This window comes from Monodelphis domestica, chromosome 5 (assembly GCF_027887165.1).
Source record: "Monodelphis domestica isolate mMonDom1 chromosome 5, mMonDom1.pri, whole genome shotgun sequence".
NCBI lineage: Eukaryota > Metazoa > Chordata > Mammalia > Didelphimorphia > Didelphidae > Monodelphis > Monodelphis domestica.
In genome coordinates this window covers 297,118,353-297,140,088 of record NC_077231.1, presented here as the reverse complement: position 1 = coordinate 297,140,088, position 21,736 = coordinate 297,118,353, and the positions used below count along the sequence as shown (strand labels likewise).

The following is a 21,736-nucleotide window of genomic DNA, read 5'->3' as shown; positions in this document are numbered from 1 at the left end:
TTTTTATTCAAGGCACTGGTCTTTTTTTGCTTTTTGGACTAGAGCTGGTAAATGAATTCCTAATTAGGTAATTTTATCTAACAATTCTTATTATCATTTCCTTTCCTACCGAGAGTTACAGATAATTGTCTGTGGGCTCTGGGGTAGCTGGGTGGCCAGTACCAGGCCTGGAATCAGGTAAACTGTCTGTCAGTTAAACTCTGACCTCAGATACTTCTTACTAGCTGGGTGACCCTGGGCAAGTCACTTCACCTCAGTTTCCTCATCTGGCAATTGAGCTGAAGAAGGAAATGGCAAACCACTCCAATGTCTTTGCCAAGAAGAACCCAAATAGGATTGTCTAGAATTGCATATGACTGAAAATTGACTGAACAACAACAAGGGGCTCCAAGGCACTGAAAGAATAAATGTCTAGGATCACATAGCCTCTATGTGTCAGAGGACAAGACTTGATTCAAGCTTTTCTTAACTCCTAGTCCATCCATTCCATCTACCACACATTTGGGGAAGAGGCCTTCCATTGATCAACTATATTAAGCAATATAGAACCATGGACAGATCCCTATGGTCTCCCGGCCCCCAGAAACTTTCTTTCAAATTGGCATTGAACCATTAATGACCATTTGGGGATCATTCAGTGGATTTCAACTTTGCTCAGCTGCACTACTGCCTATAATCTCATTAACAAAATTTGTATGTGAAACTTACTGATATTTGTAGATAAGTATCAAGTCTTCTCCCTACCCTGCCCCTGAGTCTGGTTACCCTCCACTGAATCATTCTGGTTACCCTCCACTGAATGTTCTAGAGCTTATCGATGGGCATCCTAAAATTTGTTGGATATAGTGTTATAGATGTGATATGACAAGGTAATGTCATTGTCACTGTCACTAAGACCTTCCTGAGGAATGATGAATCATTTGAAGAAGACTTTGTGTAGCTTCCCACTAGATTGCCTTCTCTAATACTTGTGATTCACCTCATTGAACTCTTGATTACCTCACCATTCCAGGAAACAAGTCTTGGGTTCAGATTCTGTCCTTGAGCTCATCTTTTCTTTATGATTTCCTTGATTTGTTGGAGAAAGAGATAAAATGATAGAGTATAACCTCCTTGAGGGCAAGCATTGTTTTACTTTTGTCGTTAGGTTCCTAGCACCTAGCATTTTTTGGTACCATAATAGGCCCTTAATAATGTCTGTTGATTATTGAATGATTGTAGCAATCCCCTCTATTATAGAATTTAAGGAGAAAGGAAATTATGGGAGGCCTCAAAGTATTCTCAGTATAATAAATCATTACAATTCTTGGGTTGATATGTCCATTCTTTTTTTTAATAATCTTTACCTTCTGTCCTAATAACAACACTTAAGACAGAAGGACAAGAGTTAGGAAAACAAGATTAAATGACTTGTCAAGGGTCACACAGTTAGAAAGTGAATGAGATCAAATTTGAACCCAGGTCTTCCCAGCTGCAAACCTAGCACTCTGACCACTATGTCTCCTTGTTGCCTGACAAGTCCATTCTGAACAACCTGTTAGAATAGGACTTCAAAAATGAAGTCAATAGCATATTAAGCCCAGTGGAATTGTGCGTCAGATATGGGAGGGGGATATAGGGAGGGGAGGGAAAAAACATGAGTCTTGTAACCATGGAAAAATATTCTAAATCATCTAATTAAATAAAATTAAAAAAAATGAAATCAAGCATTTATAAAATACCTACTATATGCCAAGCACTATGCTACTGCAGAGAGTTTTTGAGCCAGATCCTCCTTTAGCACAGAAACATGTAAGAGTATAGGTGACGTTTCACAAAACCTTGACTTAATTTCCATCTGTGTCTCCTTCTTCTAGATTGACTGTTTCTCCTGGAGTGGCCTCTGTCTCCTGACTTCCCAACATGGTTTAATGGATGAGAAGGTAAGAGATCATGTTTGGTTCTATTTTTTTGGCCTGGAGCTCTTTGCGCTTAAATGTCCATTCTGTTTTTTTAAATGATTATTTTGTTATTATTGCTGGTTGTCATCAGTACTCCACCATTGGACATTTTTTAAAGCTCTTTGGCTCCTTAGGGTTGATAAACAGCACCCACCAAATGTGCTAAAGAGATGTGATATAAACAAACAGAAGAAAGAGAATACACTGGGGGCAGGAAGGAGGTGGAATTAGGACAGTGACCAACAAGAGCCCATTTTCCCCTTAGTTATCAGGACAATTTCTGCAGAGTGAGGGAGAATCTAACTGGGCCTTTTCACTTCTCCTGTTAGTGAGGTGCTAACAAGATACCCAAATTGGATAATAAAATAATCTGGCAAATCATTGTGGAACTAAGCACCTGCCCCAATTACAAGCGACACTTTATTCCTGACAAGTCTGTGGAATTTTCCTTTTCATCTCAAGATGTTTTGTTATTCCAAGCCGCCAATTTGGCCTCTTGGCCTATCATTTGGAGCATCGTTTGTTTACATCATTATAACAACACAGTTCCCATTCGTGTCTCTGTAGCTAGGGTTATGTCAGAGCTTTCTCTTTTGTGTTTATTTTTTCATTAGCAGGCTATAACCTCACCATGAAGGAAAAAAAAAACAACAACCAACCTACCATCCTGCTCACTATAGCTTGACATTCAAGCTTGGCCAGAGTTGAGTGGTGGATACAGAAAAGCTCCCTGGCTGCCTTTGAATAATGTCTTTGTGCCTTTCTTTCCCTCCCTCCCCCTCCCTAGCCCCCTGGCCTCTGGCCTATTGTACGAGCTTCTAAGTTTGGGTGGTTTTATCTGATTATAACTGGTACTAATATTACAGCCTTCAGTCCAAAGACTCTCACTTGCAGGCCCCCAACTTGGCTCCTTGACATTGCTTTGCAACCTTAGCCAGTGGCCAGATCTGTGCTGTCTAGTCCTCGTGGGTGACAAGGAGGAGAGGCTGCGTCTGTGTTTGTGTGTTTTTCCAAAATCTTAAGGAGGATGAGTTGACTGGAGAGGAAGAATGCTATTAGGTTTCAAATTCACGAAATTAAACAAACATTCATTAAACTTTTGCTGTATCCAGATCACTGAGCCAAGCACAGAAGACGATATGGAACTCAGTTAAGACACAATCTGTGCCTTGATAGAGTTTTCAGTCTATCTGATAAAGAATCAGAGGATTAGAGCTATAAGGAATCTTAGAGGCTATTGAGTCAAATACTGCCATTTTGGACATACATAACTGAGTCAAAGACTTGTCCAAGAAGTTAATAAACATCTGAGTTGGGACTCGAATCCAGAGTTTCCTGACTCTATATCCAGCCTTGCTGCCTCCCAAAGAAGCTGGTTCATGAGTGGAGTAATGAAACTCATGCCCAGATAACTCTAGCACTAAATAATGTATCCTCAGTACATCTTGTTATTGGTCAGTTGTTTTTTAGTCGGGTCTGACTCTTTATGACCCCATTTGGGGTCTTTTTTGGCAAAGATAATGATGTGGTTTCTCATTTCCTTCTCCAGTTCATTTTACAGATGAAGTAACTGAGGCCAACAAGGTTAAGTGACTTGATCAGGGTCACACAGTAAATATTAGAGGTCAGGTATGAACTCAAGTCTTCCTGAGTCCAGGACTAGTTGCCCAACATAGTACTGGGCACATAGTAATCTCTTGATCATTGTTGATTTTACCCCAACAAGCTGTTGGCATTATAGTATGTACTGGGAGGCAGGGAGACCCACAGACAGAACAGACAGTACTTTGCCCTCTGATGGCTCATGTTCTGCTAGAGGATGTGATGTGGTCACAGATAAGCAATGGGAGATGATGTGAGAAGGGAGGAGAGGGAAGGTCTGGGAGCATGAGAGAGAAGTTAAGTCTGGAAACAAGGCAAGGATTCTGAGAGTCAGAGACAAGGGCACAAGGCAACCCAGGCATGGCAGGGGGCCTGGTTCAATGGACAGGAATGGAGAGTGGAATGAGAGCTCCAGGCCACCTAGAGGACAGTGGAGCTGGAACTTAGTTTGGGAAGGGGAGTTATTTAGACTAGACAAATATAAATACACTGTATACAAATATACTGGATCTAATATATACTGGATATGAATATGCTGGATCTAATATATACTAGATACAAATATGCTGGATCTAATACATACTGGATATGAATATGCTGGATCTAATATATATTGGATACGAATATACTGGATCTAATATATATTGGATACAAGTAATCCTGGATCAAATATATATACTGGATACAAATATGCTGGATCTAATATATACTAGATACAAATATGCTGGGTCTAATACATACTGGATATGAATATGCTGGATCTAATATATATTGGATACGAATATACTGGATCTAATATATATTGGATACAAGTAATCCTGGATCAAATATATATACTGGATACAAATATGCTGGACCTAATATATACTGGATACAAATATGCTGGACCTAATACATACTGGTTATGAATATGCTGAATCTAATATATATTGGATACAAGTAATCCTGAATCAAATATATATACTGGATACAAATATGCTGGATCTAATGCATACTGGATATGAATATGCTGGATCTAATATATATTGGATACGAATATACTGGATCTAATATATATTGGATACAAGTAATCCTGGATCAAATATATATACTGGATACAAATATGCTGGATCTAATATATACTAGATACAAATATGCTGGGTCTAATACATACTGGTTATGAATATGCTGAATCTAATATATATTGGATACAAGTAATCCTGAATCAAATATATATACTGGATACAAATATGCTGGATCTAATACATACTGGATATGAATATGCTGGATCTAATATATATTGGATACGAATATACTGGATCTAATATATATTGGATACAAGTAATCCTGGATCAAATATATATACTGGATACAAATATGCTGGATCTAATATATACTAGATACAAATATGCTGGGTCTAATACATACTGGTTATGAATATGCTGAATCTAATATATATTGGATACAAGTAATCCTGAATCAAATATATATACTGGATACAAATATGCTGGATCTAATATATACTGGATACAGATATGCTGGACCTAATACATACTGGTTATGAATATGCTGGATCTAATATATATTGGGTACAAATATACTGGATAAAGCTGGACAGGTAGGTTGGCATTACAGGAGGGCTTTTAAGGATGTGCAAAGGATTTTTCCTTATTCTAGAAGCCAATAGGAGCCTTTAATTTGGAAATAAATAGAGGGAGATGAAAGAATGAATGAATGCTATATGCCAAACATTGTGCCAAGTGCTGAGGCTACAAAGAGAAAATAAGATGGCCCCTGCTCCCAAGAAACTCACATTCTAATGGAGATGGAATGGGGTGGAGTGGGAATAATACCAGTAGGAGGTTTCACATACAAGTCAGGTAGAAAGATTTTGTGGTCCTTAGGATGTAGTCATGGTGGACCAGATGGTAATTCTTCACCTTTAATGTCATTTCCACTGATAAAATCATATTAGTTTCTGGTTCTGAACCGTTGGATAGAGCTGGGAACTTTGATGTTGAAGACTTTCTCTTCTGGGTCTTCAGTAGCCCTGGGTATGAGCACCCACAAAAGTAGCTGCTAGGTTGCATCCCCAAAAGGGGCTATTGGATAATGAAGGCACTTCCAGGGGTCTGGGGACCATTACCATCCCCAGGACTTTGGCGCCTGCTGGTAGCAGTCAGATACTGATTGGTGGTGGTGGTGGTGAGAAAGATGGATTTCTTCTCCACAAGGATTGCTCTCTTCACTGGTGGCTGCAGGGAAGCTAAGTCAGTGGTTGGGTCTTGAAGGTACTGATGTTCCTGAGACTCTTGGGATTAGGGTCCTGGGATGCCTCTCCACTGAGATCTGTGGGGGGAGAAATGCTCTGACTGTGCTGGCACATGCCACTTTCTGTCTCTCACTCTGGGGATCTTGCCCCATTAGAGGCAGTTAGCCAGTATTTGGTGAGAATGACTAGGACTTTCTTCATGATCATTGTTTCATAAATGATGTCTGAGGGGTCTAGTTATGGGATGAGTGAATCCCTGGTGTTCTTGGAGAATAGTATATGCAAAATAAAGAATAGTATAGGACATCTATAGGGAATAGTATAGTTTGGTTAAAGTATATGGAAAGGTAGGGTCATGCTTACCAAGATTGTGGAAGACCTTAAGAAATGCAAAGTTCAGGAATTTGTACTGCACTGAAGTTTCCAATGGTTTTCAAGTAAGCTGTTGTTTTTTTTTTTAACTGGGGATGTGTGAATATAGACATAGACATGTGGATATATGAATATACATGTACAGATACATATATGTACATATATTTCAATACAATTGATTTCCTTTGTAATCATTTGTATTTTATAAAGTGTACTTAAAAACATTATTCTGATAAGAGAACCATACGCCTCACCAGGACTGGGCCAAAGGATTGTATTACCCAGATTTTCTTGGTTTCCAAGGTGGGGATCAGAGAGATGAAGAATTCCACTAGGATTGTGACATATATCAAGAGCCCCAGAGATGTGCTGGCATCATCTCTTACAATGTACAGTGGTATCATCCTAACCCTCTGGTCTGAATGTGCACTAGACCTTTACCTCTTCTTGGGCTTTGCCCCTATTAGCCAGTTTTAGAGGCACCAAAATGACTCCCAGAGAGCCACTCTGATGGGTCTAAGGCAGTTCTAGGATAGCCTTCAGAATTACAGAATTACAGAATTTGAGTGTTCTAAGAAACCAGCTTCACACCCAAACAGAATTCCCCCCATAACACACCTGTGGGAAACCAGGTCCACTTTGGGGATGTTCCCAGAATTTTAAATTTGATTCAATGAGCCTGCTGTATTGAGTGCCGGCTGTATTCCAGTCATTGTTGGTGATACAAAGACAAAAAGAACTTGTCCCCTGCCCTCAATAAGTGTATATTCTACTAGAGAGTCAGGGCATGAAGAAAAGAAACAGATAAGCTATACACAGATAAATACATTTCAACATAATTTGGGGAGTTGGAATAAGGATTTTGAAATTCATAGGATTAGTATGAAGACTTCAGGAAACTTGCATCTTCATATCCCAAACAGTAGAGTGCGAAGAGCATTGGAACTGGCATCAGCTGAATTATTATTTAACCCCCAGTAACCGGCATCACCTCTCTACATTACAGATTCCTCATCTATAAAATGAGTTGATTGAACACAATGAACATTAGCTCCTTAAAACTCCTTTCAGCCTCTGATCCTAAAAACTACCTTGGTTCTTACAGTGTAATTAGGGAATGCTAAGGCATGTAAATCAGGCTAAGAATTATAATTGCAGTATTTGTGGGTGAGACCCACTCTCTTTCCAAGCCACCATTTTGGCCTTGGTCTGGGGAAACAATGTTCCTTGGGAAGGAAAGTCAGGCCTCAAATGAATCCCAGAGGAGAGGCACTTGGGATTACCTACTGTAGTTAGAGATTTCCTAATCATTTAGATTTACCCTTCATTGTGGTCATGCCTTCAAGATGTATTACTCTAAAGTTCTGAAAACTTTCTCCCAAACTACTAAAATCATAAATTTATAGAATTTAGAGCTCGAAAGGCCTTGGAAGTCATTTAAAACTAGCCTCCTTATTTTTGGGTTGAGGAATCTGAAGTCTAAGAGAAGTGGTTTCCCAGCTTCTTCCATTTACCCATGCGGGTCACACAGGTAATTGGGTCAGATATGAAATTTTGAATCTAAGTATATTGATTCTATGATGCCATAGCAAGTCCAGAGCTTTTGTCACAACTATGAAATGAATTGTACTGGACAGAATTAAGAGCCCTACTGTGCTTATATTGGCTCTCAATCTGATCAGTCCTTTGGCCTGACAAATGGAGGATGTTCATGGTTGGTTTCCTTGTACAGGCTTCATTGTAGGATATACAAAAATAGAAGTTAACAATCTAGTTATCCTTCATCATTCATATCTCCCCTCTCCCTAGAACCCTCTTGAATCCTGGGGAATATGATAGCCATCCCAGAGAGTTGGAACCACATTAACCTCCACCTCTATTAGAACTAAGGAGCCAACTTTTTGAGTATAGAAAGGTGATGGGAGATGATCTGTATAGAACCCAAGACCAAGGATCTCATGACAAAGGGCAATGAAAGACTTAGGTTCAGCCCAGTAAACAGACCAGGGCTGTTTACCCCTCAGGATGTTTCTCTCCCCTACTGTCAAATATCAAGTCATATTCCCAGACTAGAGTGATATGTTCAGACCTAGAAAATCTTTAATGGCTTCCAACCTGGATCTCCTTCCACAATACTGATATAAAATCCAAGATATTCTCCCGTCTAAATATAGAACCTCTCTCAATTTCAAGTATTAAGAGATAGGACTTCTGCCCTGTAAGTTAATATGGTTCTATGAAACTTTTACTGGGTGCTTTAAGGGAACATGTTTTGTCCTTTTTTATATATCTTAGACCATGTAAAAATTATCCACTTTTTAATGGCATACTATTCCATGTAAATATGCATATATACATACATTTATAAATACACACACACATACATGTGCCCTGATGCAATCCCATTTAAATGTCCTATTTTGAGTTTCAGAAAGAAGACAGGAAAAAGAGACCTAATTTATCCATATCAGAAGGTAACTCAGAGCCCCTGACCAAGGTTCTTTGGCATTAATGCTTCAGGGGGTAAGAAGTGGCAGGTGACTTAGGGAATACCAAGAGAGGAGATGGGATCCAAGGAGCTGCCAATGGTCAGGGATTTAATGCAGTGGTGCCAGTACCAATGAGCCCTCCACTTCTATAGTGTTCCATAACAGCAGGCTGAAGCATATTTGAATCTCAACACTGATTCAAATCGACAAGGGCACAGTTCAGTGATGAAGCTATGGCAACTCTGAATCATAGCTAAAAAATAATTTTTTTAAGTGACCGAGGTTTGTCATTGTTTTTTTTCCACATAAATGTGCTTTGCCTGAACACGCACACCAATTTCTTAATCAACTCAAATTGAATTTAGCCAGAGATTTTTATCCAACAAGCTTAGCTTTGCATGCATGGTAGGATGATTGGAAAAACAGAAAAACAGAGAGGAGAGGGAGAGGAGGGAAACAGAGAGAGATAGAGACAGAAAGAAAAAAGACACACAGAGACACAGAGACAATAGAGCCGCTTCTGTCTGTCTATCTGTCTGTCTGTCTGTCTGTCTCTCTCTCTCTCTCCAAGTCTCCTTTGTATTCTAGTGGCCCTTGGAAAACATTTCTTTCTTCACAGCATTAAGATTCAACTAGTCGCCTTCCCCCCACCAAAAAAGAAAAAAAAGCCTTCCTTTTATAAAAATACAAAGGGGACATTTTAAAATTATATTTTTTTTCTGTAAATGTGAACAAATGAGTCCTCTTGAGTCATCTTTCTTGAAATGTCTCATTTTTTAGGTCATGTTCTTTGGAGTATAGATGATATTAGTAACCACATCTCAGTTCTTTATGAGAACAAGGGTCAAGAAAAACATGGTTAATTAGAAGCTGTGGCCAAATCTCTTTTTAGCCAATAGTTTTAACTGCTTCACCCACCAGACTTTTCTTTTCTTCTCTTTTTAAAATCTCCTATAAAACTAGAGAATAACCTGGATCAAAGTCATTTCTTCATCCTTTCACTCAAGTGCTTCTCCATGGAGGTGCTACTGGATCCATAATTGTCCAGAAAGTATCCATTAATCACAATCAAAAGCTGAAAAGGATTCTAGAGGTCAGTTAGTCAAATCCTCTCATCTTACAGATGAGAAAACTGAGGCCCAGAAAGTTTAGAAGATTTGCCCAAGGTCACAGAGTTCTTATCGGAGGTGGGATTGGAAGACTTGTTTGACTGCAGAGGCAACGATCAGAGCATTATACCACATTGCCTTCATTGTACAGAATGAAGGAAAAGATGAGAGGCAAAATGAAACTGAAATAAGGGAGAAAGTACATTTATTGATCATGAATAACTGAGAAGTGACAGATTTTGAAAAGTCATAGGATCTTGTATATAGAGCAGGAAACAACCTCAGAGTCATCTATTCTACTCTCTTCTTTTAACAGATTCAGAAACTAGGTTCAGAGAAGAAATTTGACTTATCTAAGATCACTGAGGTAGAATGTGGCAGAACTGGGCTGTGCTTCACACTCGTGTTTATAGAAATAATAAAACCATCATGACTAGATCTTTCTTGTTTCTTGGGAGTTTTACCTCTAATCTCAGGATAGAAGAGGATGTCGGCCACGGCACACAAAGAATCTGCCCCTCTGTGAAACATTACCTTGGCCTCCCCCGGGAGCAAGTTTTGATCTGAACCAAAGATGTCATGGGAGCTTTGGGTCCACCTATGTGGAACTTGGCATAAATCAACTGAAATATCAATTGATTTTTAGGAAAAACAACAGGTGCATAGAGCGGGTGGGGGAGAGGGGAAAATTTTCCGTAGCAACTCTACTTATTTTTTTTCCTGTTCTTAGCTGTCTGAAGTGTACCAGTGCTTTATTTCTCTGTGAAAGATAAACTGAAAAGTCTTTTTTCTTCACTATTCATCTGCCTCTCTGTGCTACCCCCTTATTTTAGGTGATTTTTTTAGCACACAAAAGTTCTATCTTCAAGGGGATGTTTTCCTTCTTTGTAGCATTTCTTATATCTTAGGATTTCTCTTCAATCAGTCAGTAAGCATTATTGAGCACCTACTAAGAAGCTGTTTTTATATGTAGTTTCTTATTATATTTTGTTTGGACACAACAGACACCTCCCACCAAACAAGCAAACCCTTTTGTGTTCATTCATTCATACCTCATTTATCTTATGCTTGTTATGTGTAAGGCGCCATGTTAGCTTCCAGGATACAAAGGGGGAAGGGGGGGAGAAGAATGTGCTCACAATTGTCTTGAATGAAATGTTATAGTAGATAAGTATGGATCGGTATAAGATATGTTGCCTCAAAAACAGCTTATGGCTTGTCGGCATAAAGGAAGGGTAGATTCTTCAAAGCTGTGGTATGGCACTAGTGTTCTTACTATTCAGTCATTTCAGTCATGACCCCATTTGGGATTTTCTTGGCAAAAGCCCTGGGATGGTTTGGAAGTTCCTTCTCTAGCTCATTTTACAGATGAGGAAACTGAGGCAAACAGGATAAAGTGACTTACCCAGAGTCACACAGCTAGTAAGTATCTGAGGTCAGATTGAACTCAGATCTTCCTGACTCCAGGCCTGGCACTCTGTCTACTATACCACCTAGCTGTCCCTCTGGTACTAGTGCTGGTCATTATATTTCTGCAGACTTGTTTGTCTTCTCTACAATGACATTGTTTGCATTGTTTTAGTCTATCAGTATATTTTTCTTTGGGTTCTGATTCCTTGATTTTGCATCACTTCAAATGAGCTTTTCCATGTTTCTATGAATTCTTTTTATCTGTCATACCTTAAGACCCAGAGATATTCTGTTATGTGATGGAGCCAGAATAACGTCAGCCACTCTCAGATCACTGGGTACCCATTTTGTTTCCAGATTTGTACTATGACAAATCTGCTGCTATGAACATTTTTTACCTTTGACTTTTTTCTTGCTATGAATAACGTCCTAGTGATAGATCCTTATGCTTCAATTTCTGGGTAAAAAGATGGCTAATTTTTCTCATATAATTCCAAATTGTTTTCCAGAATGATTGAACCAATTCATAGTTCTGCCACGAAGAAATCAATTTCATGTCACTCTTTACGTAATTAGTTTTCCAAACCTTTAGCATCTTTGTTAACTTGGTTATAAGGTCATATGTCTCTCTTCCATATATTTTATTTGAAAAGGAGACCACTAGGTGGCTTAATGGATTGAGAGCCATACGTAGTGACAGGAGGTCCTGGGTTCAAGTGTATCCTCAGACACTTCCTAGCTATGTGACCCTGAGAGAGTCACTTAACCCTTATTGCCTAGCCCTTACTGCTCTTCTGCCTTGGAACTAATACACAATATTGATTCTAAGATGAAAGGTAGATTTTTAAATGTAGTTTATAAGAAGTTAAAAGCAAATTAGAGTCTTGGAATTGATTTTATATCCTCCATTCCCAAAGAGTCCACCACTGGGTCCCAAACAAATCCTCTTGTTGAGGGAAAAAGTAATTTAAAATGCCCGGACTTGCTCCATAAAACATCCTGGCTAATATAGTGTGTATGTGTGTGAGAGAGACAGACAGACAGACAGACAGGCAGACAGACAGACAGAGGGTTAACTCATGCCTCTCCAATTCCAACATGTCCTGGTCTATACCTGAGAGATAGGGTTAGATTAGGGCCAGGGTGTGCAAGGCAAGGTCTGCTTACAAAAGTTTAGGGCTGCAGATCACTTTAGTACAAGACATGGCTTTAGATGCCATCTAGCCCAAGCCCTTCTTTTTAGAGATGTTCAAAACCCAGGGATCAGAGGGATTCTTTGATTTATCCAACATCCCATTTATATGTTGTTTTCTCCCATTAGAATGTAAGCTCCTTGGGGACAGGGACTCTTTGCTTAGAAATCTTTTGCTTTTCTTCATATCCACAGCACTTAGAAACTATCTAGCACATAGTAGGTACTTCATGTTTCTTGACAAGTACTTGATTAAGTATGCTTGAATTAATAAATGCCTGAAACATTAAAAGCACTTAATGAATACCCCTCTCTTTCTATTATCTATTAAAGTGGGAACATCAGCAATCTAAGCCAAGCCCCTAGACTCTTAATCCAGTGTTCTTTACCTTGCACTATGCAGCATCTTGATGGGGAGTAGGGATAAGGGCACAAGAATTTATTAAGCACCTACTATGTACCAGGCCTTATTCTAGGAGCTTTAAAATAGGAAAAAATTTAACAAGGGTCACATGATAATAAAGAATATTTTGTTATAAAAGGAAATACAGGCAAGCAGGGTTGGTTTCCTCCAATTATATTAAAATTAACATACACCATAAAATCTATTTTTAATCATTCATTTTCCTATATAAACTTATTTTCTTTGTATATTGAATAGTTGCCTTTGTTGGTTCTTGACTTCATAATATCCAAGAAGAATTTTTTAAATGGGGAAATAATATTTTTCAATATAAGAATCATATAGAGTATGTTTCAGGAAGATACATCTGGCTGTGTGCTGTCATAGACCTGGGGAGGAAACAAAAAGGGGGGTAATGCGATTGGTTATGAACAAGAACCTACATGAGTAATAAGAGGCTAAACTAGGCTAATGGCAATGGAAACAGAAAGGGAGCTATAACGTGTGTGTGACCCTGGGCAAATCACTTAACTCTTATTTGTCTCAATTTCCTCCTCAGTAAAATGAAGATAATATCTCCTGTTTCCACGGGTTGTTGTGAGGATCAAATGAGATGATTGCAAAGTGCTTAGCCTAGTACCTGATACATAGTAAACACTATAGAAATGTGAGCTATTTTTATATAGATGATGTTTTGGCAGGGAAATTCAACGGGATTTAGGGGCTATTGGTTACATGTGGGGGCTGAGGAAGAGAAAAGCATCCAAGTTGCTGGTGATTTCAAGTCTATACAACTAGGGAGACAATGGCTGCCAAAGCTGGGAGAGAGACCCAGCTTGCGGGGGGGGGGGGGGGGGGGGGGATAGGAGGAATTGGGCTTTGGGGCATGTTTGCATAAATCCTTTTACCACCAGGCTTTGATTCTTAGGCTTTAATTTCTTGGTCACTCCCATACCTTTCTTTGCCAAGTAAAGGAGGAAATGGAGATCAGTCTTCCCATTTTACAGATGGCAAAACTGAAGCACAGATGCCATGCCTCCAGAAATAGAGCCCCAGCCCCATAATTCATAGTTCAGCAAACTTTTTTTAGGTCACATCACACCCATTGCATATGGCACACCCAAATATAGAGAAAGTCTATGGGTACCTCCTAGCGTTATGCAAAAATAACCCAGTTTATCATTGGGCCTATTTTTTCTCAGTACCTGGTACATATGCCAAAGAACCCCATAATTAGAGGAGCCCTCAGAAGCTATCCAGTCCACACCTGAATCGAGAATTCTCCCTACAACATACGCAACATGTGGCCATTCCATTTTTCTTGATGACTAGTGAGGGAAAACCCTCTGCCTTATGAAGCAGCACATTCCACCCTTGGGGTACTCAAGTTGCCGGGAAGATTTGCCTTTTGTAAATCTTACATCTGCATCTCTTAAGCTTTCACCCCTTACTTTTATATCTGCCTTCTTTGACCAACTGTGAATTTTAAAAGTCTCCATCTTGGTCTAGCACCCAAAAATTGTGCACACCCACACTACACGGGCATGTGCTAGTCAATGACAAATCAGAAATAACTAACTGCCCACCTGGGCTGTCCTAAGCCAAGCTAGAGCCAACCATTGGCATTTGTGAGACACAGGAAGTGAGGTAGGGAACAGCCTCTGGAATTCGCTCACTTCCTGTGGAGAGAGGCGAGACGGGAGTTGGTGTGAGGAGCTTGGACAGGGAGGACGCCCGCAGACAGCTTTCCTTCAGATCGGTCACGTGAGTTAAGGACTGATTCTTTCCACCTTGGCCCTTTGGGCCTAGAACTCCCTCTGCCTTGGTCAGAGGTTGAGTAGCCCCTTTCCCTTTTCTCTTCTCTCCTTCTCTCCCTCTCCTTTCCCTACTCCCAGTGTGATTAAACCTCCATAAACTCCATTCTGACTTGAGTGTTTCATTTTAAGAATTTCATAAGTAAATTCCTTGGCGGCCATTGTTCAATATTACATAAATCCTGTAGCCACATTTATAACCATTACAGTGCTTATAACCTCTCCCAGAAGCCTAAAATTTCTACCATTACACAACCTAGATAAGTCTATTCCCCATCCAACATTTCCATATGATATCACTTCGGAGGGCAGTATCATTTGAAGAAAGACAAGGAGAGGGGGAGAGAGAGAGAGAGAGAGAGAGAGAGAGAGAGACAGAGAGACAGAGAGAGAGACAGAGAGACAGAGAGAGAGACAGAGAGAGACAGAGAGAGACAGAGAGAGACAGAGAGAGAGACAGAGAGAGAGAGACAGAGACAGAGAGAGAGACAGAGAGAGACAGAGAGACAGAGAGAGAAACAGAGACAGAGAGAGACAGAGACAGAGAGAGAGACAGAGAACACATGAGTTCTTGACTCGAACCCATTTCCTTGTTGTTGGTATTTGAATTAGAGTGTTCATTTAGAGTCTCTCCTCAGTCATATCCCCTCAACCCCTGTAGTCAAGCAGTTGCTTTTCATCGGTGTTTTTACTCCCACAGTTTATCCTCTGCTTGTGGATAGTGTTTTTTAGATCCCTGCAGATTGTTCAGGGACATTGCATTGCCACTAATGGAGAAGTCCATCACCTTGGATTATACCACAATGTATCAGTCTCTGTGTACAATGCCCCCTTCCTTTGTATTTTTTTTTCATTATTTCCCTGGATATCCTTGATCTTTTGTTCTTCCAAATGAACTTTGTTATGGTTTTTTCTAAATCAGTAAAAAAAATTTTTGGAAGTTCCATGGGTATGGCACTAAATAGATAGATGAGTTTGGGTAGGATGGTCATTTTTATTATATTGGCTCGTCCTACCCATGAGCAGTTAATGTTCTTCCAATTGCTCAATCTAGTTTTAGTTGTGTGGAAAGTGTTTTGTAGTTGTGTTCATATAGATCCTGTGTTTGTCTCGGGAGATAGATTCCTAAGTATTTTATTTTGTCTTGGGTAATTTTGAATGGGATTTCTCTTTCTAGTTCTTGCTGCTGAGCTGTGTTGGAATTATATAGAAATGCTGATGACTTATGTGGGTTTATTTTGTGTCCTGCAACTTTGCTAAAGTTGTTGATTATTTCAATTAGCTTTTTGGTTGAATCTCTAGGATTCTTTAAGTAGACCATCATGTCATCTGCAAAGAGCGATAATTTGGTCTCCTCCTTGCCTATTTTAATGCCTTCAATTTCTTTTTCTTCCCTAATTGCTCCTGCTAGTGTTTCTAATACAATGTCAAATAATAGAGGTGATAATGGGCATCCTTGTTTCACTCCTGATCTTAATGGGAATGGATTTAGTTTATCCCCATTGCAGATGATATTAGTTGATGGTTTTAGATATATACTGTTTATTATTTTTAGGAATGACCCTTCTATTCCTATGCTTTCTAGTGTTTTTAATAGGAATGGATGTTGTATTTTATGAAAGGCTTTTTCTGCGTCTATTGAGATAATCATGTGGTTCTTGTTGGTTTGCTTGTTGATGTGGTCAATTATGTGGATAGTTTTCCTAATGTTGAACCAGCCCTGCATCCCTGGTATAAATCCTACTTGATCATGGTGGATGACCCTTCTGATCACTTGCTGGAGTCTTTTTGCTAGTATCCTATTTAAGATTTTTGCATCTATATTCATTAGGGAGATTGGTCTATAGTTTTCTTTCTCTGTTTTTGGCCTGCCTGGCTTTGGAATTAGTACCATGTTTGTGTCATAAAAGGAGTTTGGTAGAATTCCCTCTTTGCTTATTATGTCAAATAGTTTGTATAGTATTGGAGTTAGCTGTTCTTTGAATGTTTGATAGAATTCACTGGTGAATCTGTCAGGCCCTGGGGATTTTTTCTTAGGAAGTTCTTTGATGGCCTGTTGGATTTCTTTTTCTGATATGGGATTATTTAAGAAATCTATTTCTTCTTCTGTTAGGCTAGGCAATTTATATTTTTGTAAATATTCATCCATATCACCTAGGTTGGTATATTTATTGCCATATAGTTGGGCAAAGTAGTTTCTAATGATTGCCTTAATTTCCTCTTCATTGGAGGTGAGATCCCCCTTTTCATCCTTGATGCTGTTAATTTGCCTTTCTTCTTTCCTTTTTTAAATTAGATTGACCAGTACTTTGTCTATTTTGTCTGTTTTTTCAAAGTACCAGCTTCTAGTCTTGTTTATTAGCTCAATAGTTCTGTCACTTTCGATTTTATTAATTTCTCCCTTAATTTTTAGGATCTCTAGTTTGGTTTTCTTCTGGGGGTTTTTAATTTGTTCATTCTCAAGTTTTTTGATTTCCATTTCAAATTCCTTGATCTCTGTCCTCCCTAATTTGTTAATATATGCACTCAGGGATATGAATTTTCCTCTAAGTACTGCCTTGGCTGAATCCCATAGGGTTTGAAAGGATGTCTCGCCATTGTCATTTTCCTCAACGAAATTATTCATTGTTTCTATGATTTCTTCTCTAACTAACCGATTTTGGAGTATCATATTATTTAATTTCCAATTAATTTTTTATTTGGCTCTCCATGTACCCTTACCGATCAATATTTTTATTGCCTTGTGATCTGAAAAGGCTGCATTTATTATTTCTGCTTTTCTGCATTTGAGTGCCATGTTTCTGTGACCTAGTGTATGATCTATTTTTGTGAATGTGCCATGTGGTGCTGAAAAGAAGGTGCATTCCTTTTTGTCCCTATTTATTTTTCTCCATATGTCTATTAACTCTAATTTTTCTAAGATTTCATTTACCTCTCTTACCTCTTTCTTGTTTATTTTTTGATTTGATTTATCTAAATTTGATAGTGGTTGGTTCAAGTCTCCCACTAATATGGTTTTACTGTCTATTTCCTCCTTCAATTCTCCTAGTTTCTCTATTAAAAATTTGGATGCTATTCCATTTGGTGCATACATGTTGATTAGTGATATTTCCTCATTGTCTATACTCCCTTTTAACAGAATATATTTACCTTCCCTATCCCTTTTGATCAGGTCTGTTTTTGCTTTGGCTTTGTCAGATATCATGATTGCAACTCCTGCCTTCTTTCTATCAGTTGAGGCCCAAAAGGTCTTACTCCAACCTTTAATTCTAACCTTGTGAGTGTCAACCCGCCTCATATGTGTTTCTTGAAGACAACATATGGTAGGGTTTTGGGTTCTAATCCAATCTGCTATTTGTCTACATTTTATGGGTGAGTTCATCCCATTCACATTCAAAGTTATGATTGTCATTTGTGGATTCACTGGCATTTTGATATCTTCCCCTAGTTCTGACATTTCTTCTTTAGCTATCTCCTTTTGAACCAGTGATTTACTTTAAATCAGTCCCCCTAGTCCCCTCCCTTGAGATGCTTCCCTTTCTAGCCCTTCCCTTTTTATGCTCCCTTCCCCTCCCCCCTCTCCTTCCCTCCCTTTTTATACTCCCTCCCCTCTCCCCCTCCTTAATTTTCCTTTCTTTCTTGCCCTATTGGATAAGATAGAATTCAGGATCCCCCTGGATCTAGATGTTCTTCCTCTCAGATTTGATTTCACTGAGAGTAAGGTTTAAGTAATTCCACTTCACGCTCTCTTCCTCTCCTTCTCATATGAGAGTTCTTCCCCTCCCCTTCCCATGTGTATCTTTATATGGGAAAGATTATTCTATTAAGTCCCCCCTATTTCTTTAAGTAAATCTTAGTGTTATCGACAGTTCCCCCCTCCCTTTTCCTTTCTTTGCCCCCACTTTCCCCAAATCTTCTTAATGCCCCAATATTTCCCTATGCATGTTTCTTCTAACTACTCTTATGATGCATACAATTTTTGAGAGTTACACAAAACATTTTCCCCACATATTAATATATATAATTTGATGTAAATGTAGTCCTTATAGAAGAGAGTTTGACTTAAAGAAAAAGATAAGATTTATCTCCTTTTCCCTTTCTTTCATATTTACCTTTTCATGTTTCTCTTGCTTTCTGTGCTTGGATATCAAATTCTCCACTAAGTTCTGGTCTTTTCTTAGCAAATGCTTGGAAATCTTCTATTTTGTTGAATGCCCATACTATCTCCTGGAAGTATATAGTCAGTTTTGCTGGGTAGTTGATTCTTGGTTGGAGACCCAGCTCTCTTGCCTTTCTAAATATTGTGTTCCATGCTTTGCAGTCTCTTAGTGTGTTAGCCACTAAGTTGTGTGTGATGCTTATGGGAGCCCCCTCATATCTGAAGCTCCTCTTCTTGGCTTCTTGTAGGATTTTCTCCTTTTCTTGGAAGCTCTTGAATTTGGCAATTACATTCCTAGGGGTTGTCTTTTGGGGATTTAGTATAGAGGGTGTTCTATGAACCCTTTCTATTTCTATTTTGCCACCTTGCTCCAGAACATGTGGGCAACTTTCTTTTATAATCTCCTGTAGAATAACATTGAGTTTATTGTTTATCTCTGGTTTTTCTGGGAGACCGATAATTTGGAGGTTGTCTCTTCTTCCTCTGTTTGCCAAGTCTGTGACCTTTTCAGTAAGATATTTTATGTTTTCTTCTAATTCATTAATTTTTTGGCTTTGCTTTATTGATTCTTGCTGTTTTATGATCTCACTTTCTTCGAGTTGCTGAATTCTGGTCGTTAGGGACTGGTTTTGCTTTTCAGCTTTGTCTGCCCTTCTATTGGATGCTTTGAGCTCTTTTTCCAATTGAGCAGTCTTATCTGTCAGACTGCTGATCTCTTTCTCCCATTTTTCTTTCCAGGTTTCCATCTTTTGGGTAAGTTCCTGTTTGAGATCTTCCAGAGCTTGTTGATAGTTTCCATTTTGGGAGGCATGTTCTGATTTTTTTTTTGATTTTATCCTCATTCTCTGCTTTTCCTTGGGTACTTCCACCATAAAAGTTTTCAATAGTCACCTTTTTCCCTTTCTTCCTGGAGGCTTGATTTTGGGCCATGTGAGCCATCCCTTTGGTGGTTTTATTCCCCTTTCCTTTTTAGTCTGGGGTCTGGGTGATATGGGCGGGTTTTCTGTGAATTTAGGTTGCCTCAGACTAGTTCTTCCCAGCCTCTGAGGTTTCTTAGAGTGCTGGGCCCCTGATCACAGCCAAACTGCCCAGGTGTTCAGCTCCACCCAGATAATCAGCACATGGTCCGCCCCTGGTGTTTAGCTCCCCCCAGATGGTCAGCTCAACGCTCCCTGGGCCCCCTGTGCTCAGTGCAGGATTCTCCCGTGAAACTGCCCTGAGACGTTTTTTCCTGGCAGTCCCCAGATCCCAAGGACCCTGGAGTGCCCCCCCAGACAGAGATGTTCCCCACTCACTCGCTGTCTGGTGGGGGAGTTGGGGGGGGGAAGGGCGGCTCAGTTCACGTTTCTGTGCAAGCTTTGCCTCCTTCTTATTATAGTGTGGAAATGTTCAAACCCCACGTACCTTCGCCTCTGTGAGGTACTGGGGAGTACTGGGGAGTCCTTCTGTTCCTCCAAAGGTGATTTTTATGCTCCTTTGATGTAGTCTATTTCGTTCGGTGCTGGGGAGAGGAAGCGTGTAGTGTCTAGATTGCAGCCATGATTACCCGGAAGCCCCTTAGCTTCTCCTTTTAAAACAAAGTTGTCATTTTAGGTGAATACAGCCTCTGTTTTAAATGTGGTATGTGTTCTTTTTCTCTCACTAGATGTTAATGAGAAACACCTCTTTGGTGGTATCATTGGATATCCAACAATTGCCTAACTGAGACCTTATGTGGATGGTGTGCAAAATTTGTACTCACTTTAGAGAGATGGCTACTGTTATAAATGCATGTGATTCAAAATGAGATTGCTGGAGCAAAGCCTAGCTTTACTGAGCCTGACTGAATCGCCTTTCAAAATTGCAGTGAATTTTCAAAGAAAATTATAATGAAATTATAGGGTATGTTAATAAATAATAGAATGTTTATTAGTTTTTATCATTATATCTGTAATAATAACTGGAATTTGTATGATGCCTTAAAGTTTGCAAAACTTTTATATAGCATATCTCAATAAATCTAGGATAAAACTGTTGCAGGTATTATTATCCTCTTTTAACATGTAAGGAAACCAAGTCACAAAAAAGTTAAATAACTTGGCCAGAGTCAGATAGCAGAATTTTAAACCGAGGTTTCTCTTAGCTCCAAGACTCTTTCAACTGTTAAATTTTTGTGGTTGGAGTTGAATATTTAACTGATGGTCACCAGGGATTTAATTTCTAAATCCCAAAATGAATTACTAAAGTAAAATGGAATTTATGGTAGTTTATTTTTTACAATAGAGGGAAGATATTAAGGAAGAGATAAAAGGAGAGAGAGAGAGGGAGAGGGAGACGGAGAGGGAGAGAGAAAGGGAGAAAGAGAGAGCAAGCTCTGGCTTCCTCTGAGCCAGGTAGAAATTCTCAGTCCCCAGTCAGGGGAAAGGAGTCTCAAGACAATGGGCCTTTCTCGGAGATTCATACCTCCAGAAAGGACAAGGAAACTAAGTCAGCCTTTCCCTCACCAAGGTGACCATCTGAAAGGAAAGCAGTTTGAGATCTTCTGCACCAGCTCCTCCAGGGGTCCAGTTCCACAGCCAAGTGTCTTCACTCCAAGTTGGAGTGTCTGTATTCCAGTCCAACTCCAAGTGACTGATTCTTCCAGTCTTTGCTCTGAGTGACTCTTCTTCACTCCAGGCCCAAGTGACTGAGTCTATCTTGATTCAACCTTGTGTGACTCTGTTTCCTCTATTTAAAGATCTTTTTCTCTTTTGTCACCTCCCCTAAATTTTACGTCTACCAATCACAGCAAAGGCTCCTCTCCAGGACTTCCCCACTCAATGTATAAAATGGGTGATCACACCTTTTGTAGTTAGTTATACCTTTTGTGGTTAGTTAATACCATTTTTTGGTTAGTTTACATCTTTTGTAGTTAGTTAACACCTGTTTTGGTTAGTTAACACCTTTTGTAGTTAAAATGGGTAGATCTACTTTAAATACTTTGGGGATTAAAATCTAAAAATAGATAGGGGATTAC

General features: G+C 39.3%; 1 protein-coding gene across 12 annotated transcripts in view; it reads left to right on the top strand.

Moving 5' to 3' along the window:
• Positions 1–21,736, top strand: part of THRB (thyroid hormone receptor beta) — a 468,459-nt gene that overhangs the window by 205,702 nt on the left and 241,021 nt on the right. For all 12 annotated transcript variants that reach the window (XM_056800353.1, XM_016426467.2, XM_056800351.1 and 9 more), the window contains exon 2: positions 1,857–1,922. In XM_056800353.1, coding sequence (XP_056656331.1) covers positions 1,911–1,922 — 12 coding nt within the window. In that variant the 5' untranslated portion in view covers positions 1,857–1,910. The remainder of the gene's footprint in view (positions 1–1,856; positions 1,923–21,736) is intronic.